This window comes from Triplophysa dalaica, chromosome 20 (genome assembly GCF_015846415.1).
Source record: "Triplophysa dalaica isolate WHDGS20190420 chromosome 20, ASM1584641v1, whole genome shotgun sequence".
In the NCBI taxonomy this organism is placed as follows: Eukaryota; Metazoa; Chordata; class Actinopteri; order Cypriniformes; family Nemacheilidae; genus Triplophysa; species Triplophysa dalaica.
The window spans coordinates 19,656,033-19,675,642 of NC_079561.1; the positions used below are offsets into that span (position 1 = coordinate 19,656,033).

The 19,610-nt window shown below is 43.2% G+C and overlaps 1 protein-coding gene across 3 annotated transcripts in view; it reads right to left on the reverse strand.

The window, feature by feature from the left end:
* Nucleotides 1-19,610, reverse strand: part of LOC130408868 (collagen alpha-1(XXIV) chain) — an 85,859-nt gene that overhangs the window by 21,826 nt on the left and 44,423 nt on the right. For 2 of the 3 annotated variants that reach the window (XM_056732331.1, XM_056732333.1), the window contains exons 17-33: nucleotides 19,505-19,558; nucleotides 19,361-19,414; nucleotides 18,840-18,893; nucleotides 17,632-17,685; nucleotides 17,502-17,555; nucleotides 16,998-17,042; nucleotides 16,829-16,882; nucleotides 16,591-16,635; nucleotides 10,281-10,334; nucleotides 8,337-8,390; nucleotides 8,186-8,239; nucleotides 7,939-7,992; nucleotides 6,605-6,658; nucleotides 2,545-2,589; nucleotides 2,184-2,228; nucleotides 982-1,035; nucleotides 597-650 (exon numbers count right to left, since the gene is read on the reverse strand). In XM_056732331.1, coding sequence (XP_056588309.1) covers nucleotides 597-650; nucleotides 982-1,035; nucleotides 2,184-2,228; nucleotides 2,545-2,589; nucleotides 6,605-6,658; nucleotides 7,939-7,992; nucleotides 8,186-8,239; nucleotides 8,337-8,390; nucleotides 10,281-10,334; nucleotides 16,591-16,635; nucleotides 16,829-16,882; nucleotides 16,998-17,042; nucleotides 17,502-17,555; nucleotides 17,632-17,685; nucleotides 18,840-18,893; nucleotides 19,361-19,414; nucleotides 19,505-19,558 — 882 coding nt within the window. The remainder of the gene's footprint in view (nucleotides 1-596; nucleotides 651-981; nucleotides 1,036-2,183; nucleotides 2,229-2,544; nucleotides 2,590-6,604; nucleotides 6,659-7,938; nucleotides 7,993-8,185; nucleotides 8,240-8,336; nucleotides 8,391-10,280; nucleotides 10,335-16,590; nucleotides 16,636-16,828; nucleotides 16,883-16,997; nucleotides 17,043-17,501; nucleotides 17,556-17,631; nucleotides 17,686-18,839; nucleotides 18,894-19,360; nucleotides 19,415-19,504; nucleotides 19,559-19,610) is intronic. The other variant, XM_056732332.1, reaches the window with a different exon arrangement.

Below are 19,610 nucleotides of genomic sequence, written 5' to 3' on the forward strand. Positions count from 1 at the left end.
GACGACCACGCCTAGGGAGTGTAGCAACAGTGCTGAACTTTCTCCATTTGTAGACAGTCTGTCTTACCGTGGACACATGGACATCAAGGCTTTTAGATATACTTTTGTAGCCCTTTCCAGCTTTATGTAAGTGAAGAATTCTTGATCGTAGGTCTTCTGAGAGCTCTTTTGTGCGAGGCATGGTTCACATCAGACAACGCTTCTTCAGAACAGCAAACTCAAAACTGGTGTGTGTTTTTTATTGGACAGGCCAGCTTTAATCAACACATCCAATCTCATCACATTGATTGGACCCCAGGTTGGCTGACTCCTGGCTCCAATTAGCTCTTGGAGAAGTCATTAGTCTAGGGTTTCACATACTTTATCCACCCTGCACTATGAATGTTTACATGTTGTGTTCAATAAAAACATGAAAACGTATAATGTTTGTGCGGTATTAGTTTAAGCAGACTGTGTTTTTCTATTGTTGTGACTTAGATGAAGATCAGAACACATTTTATGACCAATTTATGAAGAAATCCAAGTAAGCCCAAAGGGTTCACATACTTTTTCTTTCAACGGTATGTAGCATAAAGTCAGGTAAACTTAAGTCATACCTCATGGCCTTGTTCTCCATCGGGTCCTGGATCTCCTGGAGGACCTCTGGAACCCTAAACAATCAAAAGCATTGAAATAAAGATAAGAAATGAACCACAATTTATCACAAACAAGCACGCACACAATAAATTACAGTTAAATATTCATGACGCACGCACACGGAATGAACTAAGTGGTCGATCTATGTTTCATCCACTCTTTACACAGGAGATCTGTTTAAATAAAACTAAAAAAACTTTAAATTAAGGTTACACAAACTATGGAAATAGACGTATGCATTTTATTCAAATCCCTCTCTTACTTTTTAACTGAGGAGAAGAACAGAAGCTTGGCCTACATCAAAGAGACATTATCAGAAGAAAGAGTTTTCCTCTGAATACTCACAGGTTCACCTGGAGGACCTTTATCACCTGAGCTGCCCGACGGACCTGCTTGACCCTGCATCACACACACACATCACACATATATCATTCATACAGTATACATGATAAAAATGGCCTTACAACATCATTCAACATCATATTTCACAAGAAAAAATATCTTTTTGATATTGTTTCTCTTGACAATGAAATTGAATGAGGACCTGCAGAGTTGTATGTCTCTTATAGTTGTCTGAAGTTTCATAAGAGATCTCAACAAAGTTATCAGATGTTCCTCAATTTATAGGAAAGATGTTTTTGCAGCTTCATGAAACTCGCAAGTTCTCAATCTGAAGCATATCATTTGTGACAGCATTTGATTTACAAACATTTCTTCATTGTAAAATGTCATGAAACTGAAATGAGCGAGGGCTGTTGTTTGTTTTAGGATTAGAATAGAAACATTGACTTGAATAGATTTAATATATATATTCTTTAAAAGGAAATATGCAGTTTAAAGTTACTTTCAAACTAGAGAGAGAGAGAGAGAGAGAGAGACAGACAGACAGACAGAGAGAGATAGAAATAGGCTCTCCACAGTTTGTGTGTGTCTCACTAGAGGGCGCTGTGAGCTCATAAGAGCAGAACACACAGTCAAACTGATTATTGTGTGACTGAATATGAAACATTTTAACACACACTTCACACACCCTGAGTGGAAACACACTCAATGACCATAAGAATCTCTCAGAGACCTAAAGATCTGAAGAACTACAGTATAAAACAACTCGGCTGCTCTCACACTACTGTAAAAAAAAACAATTTTTGTTAGGTGCTTGACTACATTGGCTGTTTAAGGGATAGATCGCTCAAAAATGAAAATTCTGTCATCATTTGCTCACCCTCAGATTGTTTCAAACCCGTTTAAATGTAATTGTTCTGATGAACACAGAGAAAGATGTTTGTAAGAATTTAAGTAACCGAGCAGATCTCATCCCACATTTACTGCAATAGTAGGGAAATAAATATTTTGGGAGTCAATGGGGGACGAGATCTGCTTGGTTACTGACATTCTTCTAAATATCTTCCTTTGTACAGGTTTGAAACAACCTGAGGGCCAGTAAATGATGACAGAATTTTCATTTTTGGGTGAACTGTCCCTTTAAGCTACCATCACTACAGTACTCCTGAAACACACATATACAGACACATCACAGTGACACTTACTGGTGGTCCTGGTGGTCCTCTCTTCCCTGGACTTCCAGCTTTACCCTATAAACACACACAAATAAATAACAAATGAAACTGAAGTGTTTAACCTTCTCTGTATTAATGACAGAAAAGTTCTTTGAAGTGAACCAAAAGATGTTTGTGTTTAATTTGCCAAAGTTTGGGGACCGGTCTTAAATATTTAACTCAACTTTTACCATAATTTACTTTATATATTAAACATTTTGAATAAACCTGGCAGCAATGACCGTCTGGCTGAAATATGCACACACACCAACACACACGCACGCACAAAGACACAGACACAGACACACACACACACACACATAAACACAGTAAAGGGTTTAGAGGTGCTTACGATAAACCCCGGCGCTCCTTTATTTCCTGGAGATCCCTTTTCACCCTACACAAAAACACAAAACCATCAACATGTAGTGTACTATACAGTAAGTGTGTGAGTGAGTGTTGTATTCTAAGTGATTGTTTGTTGTAATCTGGTTGAGTGTGTGTTGTATTCTGAGTGAGTGTTTGTTGCATTATAAGTGTTTGTTGTATTCTGAGTTAGTGTTCGTTGTATTAAAAGTGAGTGGGTGTTGTATTCTGAGTGAGTGAGTGAGTGTTGTATTCTTAGTAATTGTTTGTTGCATTATAAGTGAGTGTTTGTTGTATTCTGAGTGAGTGTATGTTGTATTAAAGGTGAGTGAGTGTTGCATTCTGAATTAGTGTTTGTTGTATTTTGATTGAGTGTATTCTGAGTGTGTGTTTTGTTGTATTCTGAGTGATTGTTTCTTGTATTCTGAGTGAGTGTTTGTTGTATCCGGATTGAGTTTGTTGTATTCTGAGTGATTGTTTGTTGCATTATAAGTGAGTGTTTGTTGTATTCTGAGTGAGTGTTTGTTGTATTAAAGGTGAGTGTGTGTTGACTTTTGAGTGAGTGTAAATTGCATCCTGAAGGAGTGTTTGTTGTATTTTGAGTAAGTCTTTGTTGAATTCTGAGTGAATGTTTGATGTATTCTGAGTGAGTGTTTGTTGTATTCTGAGTGAGTGTTTGTTGTATTCTGAGTGAGTGTTTGTTGTATTCTGAGTGAGTGTTTGTTGTATTAAACGTGAGTGAGTGTTGTATTCTGATTGAGTGTGTGTTGTATTCTGAGGGAGTGTTTGTTGTATTAAAGGTGAGTGTTGCCTTCTGAGTTAGTGTTTGTTGTATTTTGATTGAGTGTATTCTGAGTAGTGGTGGGCGTAGATTTTTTTTTTAATCTAGTTTAATCTAGATTAAACTTGGAAATAATATAGATGAATCTAGATTAAAATGGCTCATTTGAATTCTGCCGAAGGCATTCAGAATATGTGTGCTACCCAAATAATGACTAAAAGTAAGTCTTTGAGAACGGGTGTTTCAAGCCAGGTGGCGCATTAGACCAGGGGCTCATCTCCTGTTTCCAAAATGCATCACAAACTGCTTGAGAAAGCTGTTCTACAATGATAATTGGTGATGAAAATAAATTATGTTCAATAAGATGTACTTGTGTTTACTTCCGCATTAGCTAAGGGATGCTTTGCGTTTAGGTGGTACTTGAGACTGGAAGAGCTCCTACAGTACATTTACATTTAGTCATTTAGCAGACGCTTTTATCCAAAGCAATTTACAAAGAGTGAGGGAGCAACAAGCGATATGTCATAGAGGAGCCATAATACATTAGATCTCAATACAAAGTTACTGGTTTCAACTAAAGCTAGACCAGTACCTGTTGAGAGAAAGTTTTTTTTTAAAACCAATTCCGCATTGCACAAGGTGCAAACAACCTTAGTCTTGTCGATGTTTCCATTGGGAAGCTTCTTAAAAATAAATGCTCCGTGAAGCAACCCGGCGGCTTCAAAGCTGCATCCATGTTAGCACGTCACGTTTGATGTGGTAATTTCACAGTAACGTTATGTTGTGTTCAGACCAAACGCGAATGGCGCGTCAAGCGCGAGTGATTTATATGTTAAGTCAATGCAAAGACGAGATAGACCTTCTTGCGGCGTGAATCGCGCGAATGTAGCCCTGGTCATGAGATGATGAGTCGACGCGAAAGACGCGAATTGCGCGAATCACGCGAGTTGAAAAATCTCGTTCTCGCCCGGTACAGTGCAATTCAGCTAGTTATACATCCGCGCTAAAATATCAAGGTGAAAGTCATCATAGCTTGCGTAGTATAGACCCAGCTGCCAAGGCAACTTTGAGAATAGATTAACGGCGACATTTTTTTATCGCGCGATAAGAGTCGTTAACGCCGTTAACGGACCACCACTAATTCTGAGTGAGTGTTTTGTTGTATTCTGAGTTAGTGTTCATTGTATTAAAAGTGAGTGGGTGTTGTATTCTGAGTGAGTGAGTGAGTGAGTGAGTGAGTGTTGTATTCTTATTGATTGTTTGTTGCATTTTTGTGAGTGTTTGTTGTATTCTGAGTGAGTGTTTTTTGTATTCTGAGTGAGTGTTTGTTGTATTAAACGTGAGTGAGTGTTGTATTCTGAGTGAGTGTTTGTTGCATTATAAGTGTTTGTTGTATTCTGAGTTAGTGTTCGTTGTATTAAAAGTGAGTGGGTGTTGTATTCTGAGTGAGTGTTTGTTGCATTATAAGTGAGTGTTTGTTGTATTCTGAGTTAGTGTTCGTTGTATTCTGAGTGAGTTATTGTTGTATTCTGAGTGAGTGTTGTTGCATTATAAGTAAGTGTTTGTTGTTTTAAACGTGAGTGAGTGTTGTATTCTTAGTGATTGTTTGTTGCATTATAAGTGAGTGTTTGATGTATTCTGAGTGAGTGTTTGTTGTATTAAACGTGAGTGAGTGTTGTATTCTGAGTGAGTGTTTGTTGCATTATAAGTGAGTGTTTGTTGTATTCTGAGTTAGTGTTCGTTGTATTAAAAGTGAGTTGGTGTTGTATTCTGAGTGAGTGAGTGAGTGAGTGAGTGAGTGTTGTATTCTTAGTGATTGTTTGTTGCATTATAAGTGAGTGTTTGTTGTATTCTGAGTTAGTGTTCGTTGTATTAAAAGTGAGTGGGTGTTGTATTCTGAGAGAGTGAGTGAGTGAGTGAGTGAGTGTTGTATTCTTAGTGATTGTTTGTTGCATTATAAGTGAGTGTTTGTTGTATTCTGAGTGAGTGTTTGTTGTATTAAACGTGAGTGAGTGTTGTATTCTGAGTGAGTGTTTGTTGCATTATAAGTGAGTGTTTGTTGTATTCTGAGTGAGTGTTTGTTGTATTAAACGTGAGTGAGTGTTGTATTCTGAGTGAGTGTTTGTTGCATTATAAGTGAGTGTTTTTTGTATTCTGAGTTAGTGTTCGTTGTATTAAAAGGGAGTGGGTGTTGTATTCTGAGTGAGTGTTTGTTGCATTATAAGTGAGTGTTTGTTGTACTCTGAGTTAGTGTTCGTTGTATTAAAAGTGAGTGGGTGTTGTATTCTGATTGAGTGAGTGAGTGAGTGAGTGAGTGAGTGAGTGTTGTATTCTTAGTGATTGTTTGTTGCATTATAAGTGAGTGTTTGTTGTATCCTGAGTGAGTGTTTGTTGTACTAAAGGTGAGTGAGTGTTGCATTCTGAGTTAGTGTTTGTTGTATTCTGAGTAAGTTATTGTTGTATTCTGAGTGAGTTATTGTTGTATTCTGAGTGAGTTATTGTTGTATTCTGAGTGAGTTATTGTTGTATTCTGAGTGAGTTATTGTTGTATTCTGAGTGAGTTATTGTTGTATTAAAAGTGAGTGAGTGTTGTATTCTGAGTTAGTGTTTGTTGTATTCTGAGTGAGTTATTGTTGTATTCTGAGTGAGTTATTGTTGTATTCTGAGTGAGTTATTGTTGTATTAAAAGTGAGTGAGTGTTGTATTCTGAGTTAGTGTTTGTTGTATTCTGAGTGAGTTATTGTTGTATTCTGAGTGAGTTATTGTATTGAAGTGTAAGTTGTATTAAAAGTGAGTGAGTGTTTTATTCTGAGTTAGTGTAAGTTGTATTAAAAGTGAGTGAGTGTTTTATTCTGAGTTAGTGTTTGTTGAATAAAAAGTGATTGTTTGTTGTATTCTGAGTGAGTGTTTGTTGTATTAAACGTGAGTGAGTGTTGTATTCTGAGTGAGTGTTTGTTGCATTATAAGTGAGTGTTTGTTGTATTCTGAGTGAGTTATTGTTGTATTCTGAGTGAGTTATTGTTGTATTCTGAGTGAGTTATTGTTGTATTAAAAGTGAGTGAGTGTTGTATTCTGAGTTAGTGTTTGTTGTATTCTGAGTGAGTTATTGTTGTATTCTGAGTGAGTTATTGTATTGAAGTGTAAGTTGTATTAAAAGTGAGTGAGTGTTTTATTCTGAGTTAGTGTTTGTTGAATAAAAAGTGATTGTTTGTTGTATTCTGAGTAAGTGTGTGTGTGTGTGTGTCGTGTGTGTGTGCGTGTGTACCTTTACGCCCTCAGGACCTGGTTCACCTAGAGGTCCTTCAGCACCTCTTGGCCCCTGAAATACAGACACACACCCGACATTGAAGCTCCCGTTCCTGATGCAACGAGAGTATGATCTCAAAACAACACACAAATGACATTTACGCACACAAAGAAAGGCCTTTTATAATCACAGCTCTTTCTCATAAACTCTCCGGCAGTTCAATCATCAATGAGCTGAAAGAGACACACGCCAGACCAAACACAACTAATACCACACAAAGGCTCTGCACCAGATGTGAAGTGTACAGCGAACACAACATCTGAACAGTTTCAGTAAGTTTCTGTGTGTCATGTTTTCACACACTAGTGTCTTCAGCTTCATTCAAATCAAATCTGTCCTGAAAACATTCAAACACAACACAGACAAGTGTTCACTTTATGGCTCAGTTTTGCAATCCACGCATGTGAGTGTGTGTGTAGTGTGACGTTACTTTATATTACGTTGTGACTTTATTGTCATAAAATGTGAACTGGTTGTTTCATTTGAACACAAGAGATCTCTATTTTAGCGAGGTGCCATCTAACAATTTTTGGTTCCCAGAATATTCCCAAACATTGCTTTTTGTTTCCCAGAATGTTATTTTCTAAGGTTTGTTTTTGGTCCTCCAGGAAAGTTTTCTTTGCGAAAATAGAATTTTATCTCTGGTTCCCAAAACGTTCTGGCAACCAAAAACTAACTTTAGGGGAACCTTCGACTTATGTTATAGCAACAATAACAAGAAAAAAATCCGTAAAGATATCCAAAACCGAACCTTAAAAAAAACTTTCTGCGAACTGACGTTCCCATAACGTTAGCCTAAAAATATTTTTCTCGGGTCCGTTTGGCCTCACTACATGTCAGTTATTAGTACATCCATGCTGTGTTTTTATCCATCACTTATCTTTTCAGGGAACGTTATTTTCTGGTTGCAAAAAATAAAACCCGAAAAGAAAGTTCTTAAAACGTTAGTTTTTGGTTCCCACATAAATAACCAAAAAGGAACCAAAACCTAACATTAGGGGAATGTACTGTGTTTGCTGGGTTGCTAGTGCACATCACACGTGTGTGTTATAATTTCAGTTTAAATAATTTTAGTTTGATGTAAATGCTCATCTCTGTTAGCCTGAGGAATTTTATACAACTAAACAAATAACCAAAGAGTCTGCAGTTCGTGATTCTCCTGTCTTCTGTCAAAAATGTATCCAAATCTGTCTCAAAGGTTCCCACCAATCAAAGTGCAATGTTCTGACTGTGGCTTTAGTGACGACATTCACACAAATAAGAAACATCACTTTCTTCACGTGCTGTCTTACCCTGCGTCCTTTCAGTCCGGGAACACCTGCAGGTCCACGTGACCCTTGAACACCCTCGAGAAAAACACACACACACACACCAAACAACAAACTTGGAGTCAAAGGAGGGGATATCATGCATTTACAAGATCAAAGGAAATCAGAGCTAGTTTTGAGGTTTAGTTTTGATAATAGTACATGTTTGTATTATTCATCTTTTAATGAAACTGCAGAAACTCATAGAGCAAAGGATTATGGGTAAACTTACTGGTGGGCCTTGTGGGCCAAAATCCCCAGGACCCCCTGGTAGGCCTGGATAGCCCTTACACAGAAAACAAGACAGAAAACACAGAGTTAACACAGAACATGTACTGAAATGTAGAGTGTTTGTTTGTTTGTTTGCGAACGTTATTCATTACCATTGACCCTTTCTCTCCCGGAGGACCCAAAGAACCAGGAGGACCTCGCTCTCCCTAAACACATGCACATACAAACAATGTGTTTGTCCTCATACAAACTGCCATCTGATAGTGTCTGAACTACTTTAAGTTTACCTTCAGTCGGTCTCTCGAGGTTGTGTTGAGAGACAGACTGGGGTTTGATCTTGAGAATCTATCATCTCCGAGAGGAATTAAAAACGGCAATGGGCTTTGGTGAGTGGCACACACAGGCCAGGTCCTGCCCTGTGCATACGGGTATAAAAGGGAGGTGGCGTCGGCCATTTACTCATCTACTGTTCTTCGGAACCTTCGAGATACTCCAAGACTGCAGAGCAGCGGACTTCTCCCTCTTGGTTGCAGACTTCCCCTGGGCGTCTCAGCAGCGAGATACAGATCTAGAAGAGCTAATTTCATACAGTTGCGAGCATGTCTTGCAGGTGTGTTCCTAGGTGTGACAGACTCATCCCTGAGCTTTGGTACTCCCTGACTGAGGGACCCATCATCACGGATGCCCTAGCACACAGCTGTCCGCGGGACAAGCAGAAGTACGCCTTTCCCCCAGTGAGCCCCAACAGGTCCTGTGCAAGGTCAGGGAAGAGGGACATCAAGTACTGTTAGTTGCACCTTATTGGCCCAACCAAACTTGGTTCTCAGACCTCCTGGCTCTGACGATTGCCCTGACGAAGGACCTTCTGTCGCAAGGGAAGGGCATGGTGTGGCACCCAAAGGCAGACCTCTGGAATCTCCATGTCTGGCCCCTGGACGGGAGGGGTAGGGGACCTCCAGGCATTCTCCGTGTGCCATGGGTGTCTAGAATTCGGGCCTGTTAGTTCTCACGTTATCCTGAGATCCCGACCAGGTTACGTGCCCAAGGTTCCCACCACACCCTTTAGGGACAAGGTGGTGAACTCGCAGGCGCTCCCCTCTGGGTGTTTTGTCCAGTATGTGCATTACGCCACTACTTAGACCAAACACAGAGCCTTAGAAGCTCTTTTTTGTTAGACAGCACAAGGGGAGGGGTGTCTCCAAACAGAGATTGGCCTACTGGATTGTGAATGCCATTGCTTTGGGATACCAGTCCCCGGATTGCATGTGCCCGCTAGCAGTGAGAGCCCATTCCACACGGGGTATGACCTCCTCGTGGAAACTGGCTCAGGTGCCTCTCTGGCCGACATATTTAGTGCTGAGGGGTTGGGTTACGCCCAGTACCTTTGAGAAGTTTTACATTCAGTGTCAGCCAGCATCTTACACACCACTGGCACAAGGTCGGCAACTTGGTTGGGCTTACGCCTGCGAAAGCCCCTTCTCTCCTCTCCAGGTGTGTCTAGCGCGCCATTTTAGCCTCCCTACTTCCCCTCTTAGGGTGAAGTATAGGTATTCCATCCATCACTAAGCATTGGCAATTGTGGTAACAGACCGAGCGGAGCGATCTGTTGAGCCAAGTCCAGTTCTGGTACAGTCACCCCTGCTCAGGTGGACCCTTATACTCGGGGCATGTTGTTTTCCCCCCGGTGAGACCATGTTGGTGTCTCCACATGTTACCTCTCCTTGTGTTAGGATGTGGCCTCTGGAAACAGTGTTTCGCCAGTGTTCCTTACAGCCCCAGGCGGTGTCTCGCAAAAAGAGACAGACGCCACCGTCCATGAGGGCCATCTGTACTAGCCTCTCAGTAGGTTACAAGCACTGATCCCACTAGAAAGTAACATCTCGCAGTAACGCTCACTTGTGACTCGCTAATCTAGTCAGTCTCGCTCTGCTTGAGGTTTTGATACGGCTTAGCGCCGTGCTAATCATGGACGAGGTGGGGACTGGCATTCGTGTGCCATTTGCCAAAGCCCATTGCCGTTTTAAATTCCTCTCGGAGATGATAGGTTCTCAAGATCAAACCCCAGTCTGTCTCTAAACACAACTAAGTTTTTTTACCTTTTCTCCAGGTTGTCCCATCACTCCTGTTGTTCCAGTCAGCCCTGCTGGACCCTAAACGAGACCGAGAATAAATGATGGTCAAACACACAAAGCCTTCAAGAGCTGTTGAAAAGATAAGCAATAGAAAAGAGAGATTTCAAGAGTGAATATATTTGTGTGTGTTTGTATGTGTGAGGGTCATGTTTGTGTGCGTGTGTGTGGGGGGGGGGGGGGTTGTAGGGTATGGGGACAAAATGTCCAAAGATGGCATTATCCAAAATCCTTGTGGGACATCTTTTGGTCCCCATGAGGAAACAAGCTTATAAATCGTACAGAATTAACTTTTTTGAAAATCTAAAGGAGCAGAAAGTTTTGTGCGATTGTTAGGTTTAGGGGGTGGGTTAGGGGTAGAGAAAATTATATACAATTTGTATAGTATGAAAATCATTGGGTCATATGTCCCCATAAAACGTGGAAATCCAACATGTGTGTGGGATTACTGTATGTGTGTGTGTGTGTGTACAGTATGTGTCTGTACAGTATATGTTTGCGTGTGTGTATAGTATTTTTGTGTGTTTGTGTGGGTGTACAGTATGTGTCTGTACATTATGAGTGTGCGTGTATGAACAGTATGTTTGTGCATGTGTGTACAGTAAGTGTCTGTACAGTATGTGTGTGTTCAGAATGTGTGTGTGTACAGTATGTGTGTGTGTGTGTTTTTGAATGAATATGAATAAACGCAAAAATAACAGGGTTGATAGAATTTCTTGATATATATCCATTAAAAGTTTCAGTACAGATATTTCAATGTAAGTGTTTAGTAGTCAAAACCATTGTTAGAGAGTTAAGAGTTAAGTTCTCCATCAACAAACTTTGAGACTCAACATATGGCAAAAAAAGTTACTTATCTTATTTCACATGTCTCCAGATGTGCTTCAAAAGAAATCTCAAAAATGTCTTGCGTTGTGATCACATTATCAATTGAACACAAAAAGATCTTGTGAGAAGTGTGAAAGTATTTTTGCATCTGAGAGCATGCCCAGCAGCCATATCACCCTGTAGCCCAAGACTGGTCACCCAATGAAACTAAGCAGGGCTGAGGCTGGTCAGTGTCTGGATAGGAGACCTCATGGGAAAGCAAGGTTCCCTTTCTGTCGGTCCCTCGACGTTGTGTCGAGAACGACAGCTGGGGTTCGCCTTTGAGAACCAATCAACTCTGTGTGGCGAGGCACAGATCGGAGATCAGCGTTGCCTGGGAAACAACCGGGCATAAAAGCCGCATGCTCCCAGTACTCTGGGTCCCGTATCTGGCCACACCCACCGCTGTGCCTTATTGACCCCCAGAGCGCGAGAGTGGAGGTACAGCGAGGGAGACAGAGAGAAGGCACACCAACACGAGCATGGACTGGCGAGTTTTTAAGAGCAAGCACCCCGATATATTTATGTTGGATGCGTTAAAGTAAGTTGTCTAATAAATTCCCCGCTGGGGTTCTTTGTACTGCCATCTTGTGTGTGTGTCGTGTCTCTTACCCTGCCACACTGGTGGAGAATGCGGGCATTGAGAGACCGACACTTACCTCGTTCATGTACTTCCCTGTTTCCTGGGCCCATTGGAGGATTGACACCCTCTCTTTTCCGCATCCGATGCGGAGTGCGCAAGGACGTCGAAGAGGAGAGAGAGAGCGAGAAGGTGATCGACGGCACCGAAGCGAGGAACGAGCCCAGCCGGCAGAGAGTGCTGTACCGCCGACCGAGAGCGCAGCCCAGCTGCCAAAGAGTGCTGCCCAGCTGCCCGACAGAGCTACCCAGCCGCCAAAGACTGATGCCCACCCGCCCGACCGAGCTATTAGCCGACAGAGGACGAGGCCGAGCCGTCCGAGAGCGCTGCCAAGGTGGGATTCCCGTTCGCATGCCAGCCAGCGAGTGTGTACAATTCCGTACCAGCCGGTGATGCAGTCCATCTTCCAGCCAGCCTGGCAGTCCGTCTTCCAGTCGGTATTGGGCGGACTGTCAGGCGACATTTTCCCTCCCACCCCTACATCTTTCGAGGTGCCTACAGGAGCCGCCCGGATACCAGGTTGATGCTTGGGGGGGGGAATGTGGCGAGGCACAGATCGGAGATCAGCGTCGCCTGGGAAATGGCCTGGCATAAAAGACCTCCCAGCACTCTGGGTCCCGTATCTGGCAGCACCCACCGCTGTGCCTTATTGACCCCCAGAGCGCAAGAGTGGAGGTACAGCGAGGGAGACAGAGAGAAGGCACCCCAACACGAGCACGGACTGGCGAGTTTTTAAGAGCAAGCACCCCGATATATTTATGTTGGATGCGTTAAAGTAAGCTGTCTAATAAATTCCCCGCTGGGGTTGTTTGTACTGCCATCTTAAGTGTGTGTCGTGTCTCTTACCCTGCCACACTCTGACTACTATAGAAAAGGCCAATGAAATTTGGCGAACGAAATTGCATGCCGGACTCCGCCCCCAGATGTCTGGTATAAAAGGAAGCCGGCGTGCAGCATTCATTTACCTTTTGTTCTTCAGAGCCTTCGCTCATGACTACGAACAGAACGAATTCAATGAATTCTTCTTCTTCTACATTGCTGGATCTACGACGTAGAGCAGTGGATCATCCCTACCTGCAGCGACCTTCCCCTGGGCGTCTCGGCAGTTCCGGAGGTGTTAGAGTTTTTTCTAAAAAGTCCTTTTCAGGATTGAGCATTCTCCAGCGCGGCATGTCCCGCTGTTCTCTTGGGTGTGGCACCCTCATCGAGTAGGGGGATGGACACGATAGCTGCGTAGAGTGTCTGGGTGTCCAGCGCGCTGAAGCAGCGTTCGTTGACACATCTTGCCCGCACTGCGGGCAGATTGTCATTCAGAAGTTGCGGTCAAGGGTGGCTGTCTTCCTACAGGAACCAGCCACCATTTCGTCTGCTACCCGGGCACCCCGTCAGCAACCTTCTCGTGAGAAGGGACACTGACGGGAAGACCCCAGGGAGAACAACATCGGGCCCGACCTTCACAGCCACGGCTCTGATCGGTCGGTACGGGATGGCTCCTGCCTCGTCACCGAAGCCGGACCCTTTTCAGGGCCTGGCGCCCACTTACTCACAGAGTTTTTCTGTTCTCCCCAGGTGTACGTGCAGCCGATCGCACACTCCACTGGACTGTGCCCAGTAACCCGACCTCACGCCCTGGCGAGGCGTAGGGTCGTACACACACAACAGCTGCCACCACTCTCAAACCGACAGTGCATGCAGCTGTCCCGCCAGTCAGGCAAAAGGCGGAGCCAACCTTTCCTCCGGGGACCCCCGCTACATATGGTTAGCTCCATATGTAGGGCTCAGGGGAGCTCAGGGGCTCAGGGGAGGAAGGTGTGCGGGTACTAAACGATCTCGACGACTGGATAATCTTGGCACACTTGCGAGATCTGAAGGCCCGGATACGTGCCCAAAGTTCCTACTTCTCCCTTCCGGGACCAAGAGGTGGGCTTGCAGGCGCTCCCCATCGGGGAGGAAGACCCCATCCGTGTTGTGTCCTGGACCGCACGCAGAGCCAGGTGACCAGCTCCTTGTCTGTGTTGGAGGACAGCAGAAGGGGAAGGCTGTCTCCAAGCAGAGGCTGGTGCACTGGGTCGTGGATGCCGTTATGACGGCATTCCAATCTCAGAATCTCCCATGCCCATTGGCAGTGTGGGCTTACTCCACACAGGGTATAGCCACCTCCTGGGCACTGGCCAGAAGGGCCTCTCTAGCAGACATCTGTAGAGCTGCGGGTTGGGCTACGCCCAAACACCTTCGCAAGGGTTAACAACCTTCGCATAAACCCGGTGTCAGCCCACGTCCTGCGTGGCGACATGTAGGACTGGCATCCGGGGGGGCGTATGCCTGCGAAAGCACCTTTCCACCCTCCAGTAGGTTGGGTCAGTGTGCTATCTTCCTCTCTTCTTACCCAAACATATGGCTAAGAACAGGTATCTCACCAACCTTCCTTCTTATCCAAACACTGGTTAAGAACAGGCATTCCATCCATCAATAAGCAAGCCCCCCCTGGGGGTTGGCTGGGCAGAGCAGCCTTCCCCCTTAGGCCGGGATACCATATGTACTATAACAGATAGCTCTAACCGGACCTAGTGCTACCGGACGTCTGTAATACCCCCTCCGTGGGCTGTTCCGTCTGATGTACCCTCATGAGAATGGTTCCCACTCCTGGTAACCCATGAGCTTCCCCAGGTGGAACTCCACCTCGCAGTTAACTATTCAGTCCGCACGTTCCATGCGTTCTCCTCCAAGGACGAGACCATACCTATGTCCACCATATTCCTCCCCACGGGTAGGAGGTGGCCTCTGCAGTGCATCCCTAATTAAGGAAGTTGCGCTTACCCGGTGTAAACCCGAGCCGGACGGCCTCTCGCCAGTAGAGAGCTAAGGCCTCCATCCGTGAAAGGTAACCGGTCAGGGCTGTACCCATCTTTCTCCAAGAAAGCTCTGGAACCCCCCGAAGGTTACCACCACACTGGAAGGTTACAGTTTCGCGAAAGCTTCGAGCTGACGCGCCCAGGCCTGTTACCGTCGCTTCGCTAGAGATTGTGATGCGATACAGCGTTGTGGCGTTTTCCATAGGAACCCCATCTGTCGTTCTCGACACAACGTCGAGAGACCGACAGAAAGGGAACGTAGGTTACAGACGTAACCAAGACGTTAGTGCTGGAAGAGGTGTTCGTGAGACCAGCAGGGGGTGCTAATCCTGAGGTAATAATGCCACACTGTAGTGATGGGGACACTATAACTTCAGATTAGACCTTAAACCGAGGTCCGGACTCCCTGTGGTCGTTAAAGATCCCATGATACTTCTCATAAAGAGTAGGAGTGTAACCCCACTGGCTCTTGTAAATCATGGCCTGCTAATAAACGTAAAGTTCAGCCTTCTGAAGAAACAAGAAAATAAGTTTCTGAAACCATTCCAGACAAGTATGCAGATGTTTTACTGGAGAGAGATCAAGTCTACAGCATCTCCCAGTGCAAGATGGGATCGAGGAGCTTTTCCGCATTTTCCAGGAAGAGCCGATGAGCTGCCAGAAAACAGAATTTCAAATCATCCAAATCTCTGAGAACAAATACTGTACACTCACCACAGCCCTCATTTATCTCTCCTTAAACTCCATTAGTTGATCTTTGTCTGGTTTGTGGTTTGGATGCATTAGAGCCTACATTTCTGCCTAGAGTTTTTTTTTACTCATTCATAAGAACAAATGTTTCGTTATGAGATTTACATACTAATGTCATGAATTTTCTGAAGTTTCACACAAAGACAACTTTGTAATTTTACTCTCTACGGAAACACCTCTAGAGTAGTGTCCAGAAGTCATGTTGTACAGTATTTGCCTCCTAAGGTTCAATTAAACCAAAGACGTTGAGTTGGACGTCCCTTTTGGCCACTACAGCATGTGGAGATGCTTTGAAGAAGCCATAAAGCAACAGAAAAGATTACAGCTCAGCCTTTTCCCTTCATCTGTTCATTTGTAAAGTGATGTCATGGTATTCATTAAAGAGCTTGTGCTGAACAGACGCGGGGCCGACGGACCCCTGCTCTGTAATCCTCCACACATGTTCCACTACACACACATGCACGCACCCGTGCGCACACACACACACACAAAAACCAATGAGAATGCAAATATTATGACTGTGTACAGAACGACATCACTGTGCATCTCATGATGTAAATCATTTCTCTTAACTGTGGTTTGTCTTCCTGTCTGAAGATCAAACAGGAGGACAAGATAATTGCTTTTCAAAACGCAAACTCAGCATGAGTCCAAAACGAAATCTCTCAAAACAACATTCTCATGAAATGAGTTCTATAGCTTTTTTAAAGCGTCAGTTCCTCACAACACAGCCATCATACACAATCTCAGGATCACAGGAAAACAAACACTGACACTTTACACGATGATCAGAAAATAAAAACAAACAATTCTTACAATTCCATTTGACAACGAATAATCTTCTAAAACTATCGCCATTGATCCATCACAGCACATGGGTCAAAGTGCACGCTGTGGCTTCTATGTACATATGTGTATGAATAGAATGACAGACAGACAAATAGCAGAGCTAAGGGTGGTTGCTAGGGTGTTTCTATGCGGATGTTTAAGATGTTTTGCATTGTGAGTGGTTGCTAGGCAGTTTGTTTGTTAGACAGACAGATATCAGAGCTAAGGGTGGACGCTAGGGTGTTTCTATGTGGTTGTTTATGATTTTTTGCATTGTGAATGGTTGGAATGGTTGCAAAGGCAGATTGTTTTTTATACAGATAGACAGACTTCTACTTACAGGAGGGCCAATTTTCCCAACATTCCCAAGATCACCGGTTTCCCCCTGAGACAAAGACAAGAAACTGTTTAACATAAAATCCCAGAAACATCTGTAAACAATACATGATGCACCCTATGTATTTTTAATATGTCTGTGTGTTTTATCTTTGAGAAGAAACACTAACACTAAGGATTCCATGGGTTTTTGGTTTTGTGTTTGGCACGCAGATGATTTTTAAGGTGTGTGATCTCTTTACCTTCAGACCTTCAGGTCCAGGTTCTCCAATCAAACCTTTCCGACCGTGTCTGCCCTGTAGTGAAGAGAGACGTGCCCATGGCAGTTTCACTGTCAAAACCTGCCATCTAACTAGCGTCACTCACATTGCATTCGGCGCAGAACACACAATTCTGAAATGAAACACTCACAGTGGGACCAGGACTTCCAGGCGGACCCGGGGGGCCTTCATCTCCCTGATAAAAAACAGACACAGAAGTACTTAAGTAAACATTCAGAAATCCCACAACAACATCACACATCAGAGAAAAACAAGGTGATGATAAAAGAACTGAACAACATCTGTCAATTATCAACACAATCTACTTTATTCGCTAGTTGCACAAGATGGCGGCAATCAGCTTTTGGGACGCCAGAGTCGGCAGAGTCATTTCTGGTCATTTAACACTTTATGGGGAAAAGGGGGATTTTTAGATAAGAAAGAAAAAAATAATATATAACCGATATGATAGATCCTCTTTACATTACTGGGCAGTTCATTAAGTCAAAGCATCTAGATAGTGTTATACGACCGGAAATTAGTCTGCTGACTCTGGTGTCGCCCCATTCTATACAGTTCTATTGACTATTTCTGTTTGGATCAAACTGTGTGCTTCTAGAAACACAAAGTCAGAAAAGGAAAAATGCAGCTTTACCTCTGTTCCTTTTGGCCCTGGTGGTCCCTGGGGGCCCCTGAGTCCTTGAATACCCTAAAGTGAAATAAGTTCATCAGGATGAAAAACTTCCTCTAGGTGTATGTGAACACAAGCACAGATTTTTTTGTACCTTTGGTCCCAGGGGGCCGTTTGGTCCCGGTGCACCGATGTCTCCTGGAAAACCCTAAAAAAACAAAGACAAAAATGACAGAAATACTTGAAAATACATTGTGACCTTACATTAACCTCATCAGGTGATAAATGGCTGTCAGTCCAGACAGACCCACCTGTCAGCAGAGCACACCCACTCATCATTATTAAGGGTCAGTGGAGGACCGGTGGAGGTTACACACCTGAAGAAGATTTTCTAAGCTCATCATATAGACTTAAATTTAAATTTTCGCACTTTTTATTTTTAAGTGACTAAGCCACCAAAGTGCTCTTCAACAGAAACAGCAAATCCATCAATGAAATAATGAAAGAACTGCTGTAGAACTTAAAAGTAAGAGAGATTTGTGACATTTTTCTGTTGAAAGATTACAAACTTTTTTTTAATTAACATACCCGTCAAAGCAGAAATATGTATTAAGATAATGTTAACTTGATGTTAATATCTTATTTAATTCAATTCATTAAAAAAGAGTACTAACATTTTTTTTTCCAGACATGATATTATACATCAACAAACAGGATGCCGATAAACAGAGCGTGTAATAACATAGAAGCACCACTAGAGGGCCGATATCAAACTACGGTGACATCATCAGAGGCCCTCACAGTGGTCCGGCGCTTTCATCCATTTGCCGCACAGATGCTTCTGTGTTTAAACCGACAAGCAATGGTTACATTTCGCTGTTAACAAAAGCCAAATCCAGTTTGTCAAAAGCAAAACTAACACAGACCTCGAGGAGGAGGAACACGTCACTGAAAAAAACACAGTTTACACTGCGTTTACACAAATCTATTTATTCAACACAATAAACAGAGTATTTGTGATGAATGCATCGCCGTAGAAAAATACAGAACAGGTGTTGAGTTACGACATCTGATGGACACATGTACCCAAATCCATTCAGAGACAATTAGTCTGAGTTCAGATCAAAACCCTGTAGACGCCACATTTATACATCCTCAACAGACAACCAAACCAACTCCATGAGTCTGGTGTCAAACAGTCAGACCTTTGAGCCTATTGACACACTAAGAGATTTCAGTTTACATTCACCAATAGATGACTGTGGAGTTGTGTCTGGTGGTTTTGAAACAAGACTAAAATCGTGCATCACCACAAAAGTCAGAAAGTTCAAATCTTAAATTGTGACGTGACATTTCTCTTACCTCAGGTCCCGGTGGTCCCGGAGGTCCCTGTAGTCCCCGTTCCCCCATCTTCCCCTTTCAGAAAGAGAACATCGATAATTAATTTCACATAAACACACTCATACAACCAACGTTCATACCAAGTCCTAAAAAAACACCAGTCTCAGATTTCCAGCAGCAGGTTTCTGGACAATACTTCCTTGTTTAGGGTTAGTCGGCCGATAGAAGCAGTGGGCGGTTAATTTTATTTAGCTTTATTTTCACCCCGCCAAATAGAGATGCAGTTTTTCCTGACATGCACTTGACCCAAAATAAATACAATCCGTCTGAAGTATCAAAACAAGCCGTGACGCCAGATATAACCATTAAAAATCAGAACGTCCGAGTTTAAACCAAACTAAATCTAAAACTCAACACTACCGCCAACAAATATATCGCATTTACATTTTTGAAAGCAAGATGAATAGAACAGAGAAGCGATCCAAGTCAGCTGAGGAGAAACTAAAGTCTGTCAAGATCATGAACAAGACGTGTGGTCTTACAGGGGGGCCTGGTTTTCCACGAGGTCCTGGTGGTCCGAGATTCCCAACCGTTCCCTACCACAACACGAAAAAACAGAGAGAAATTACTACTACTGTTGTCTGCAAACTACCAAATATATCATTCTGTCTTTGCTTGAAACTCGCCTTGTCGCCATGGTAACCAGTTTCTCCAGGTTCCCCTCTGAATCCAGGTTCTCCCTAAATCATTTAGTAACACAGAGATTATAGAATAAAGATAGTACACATAACA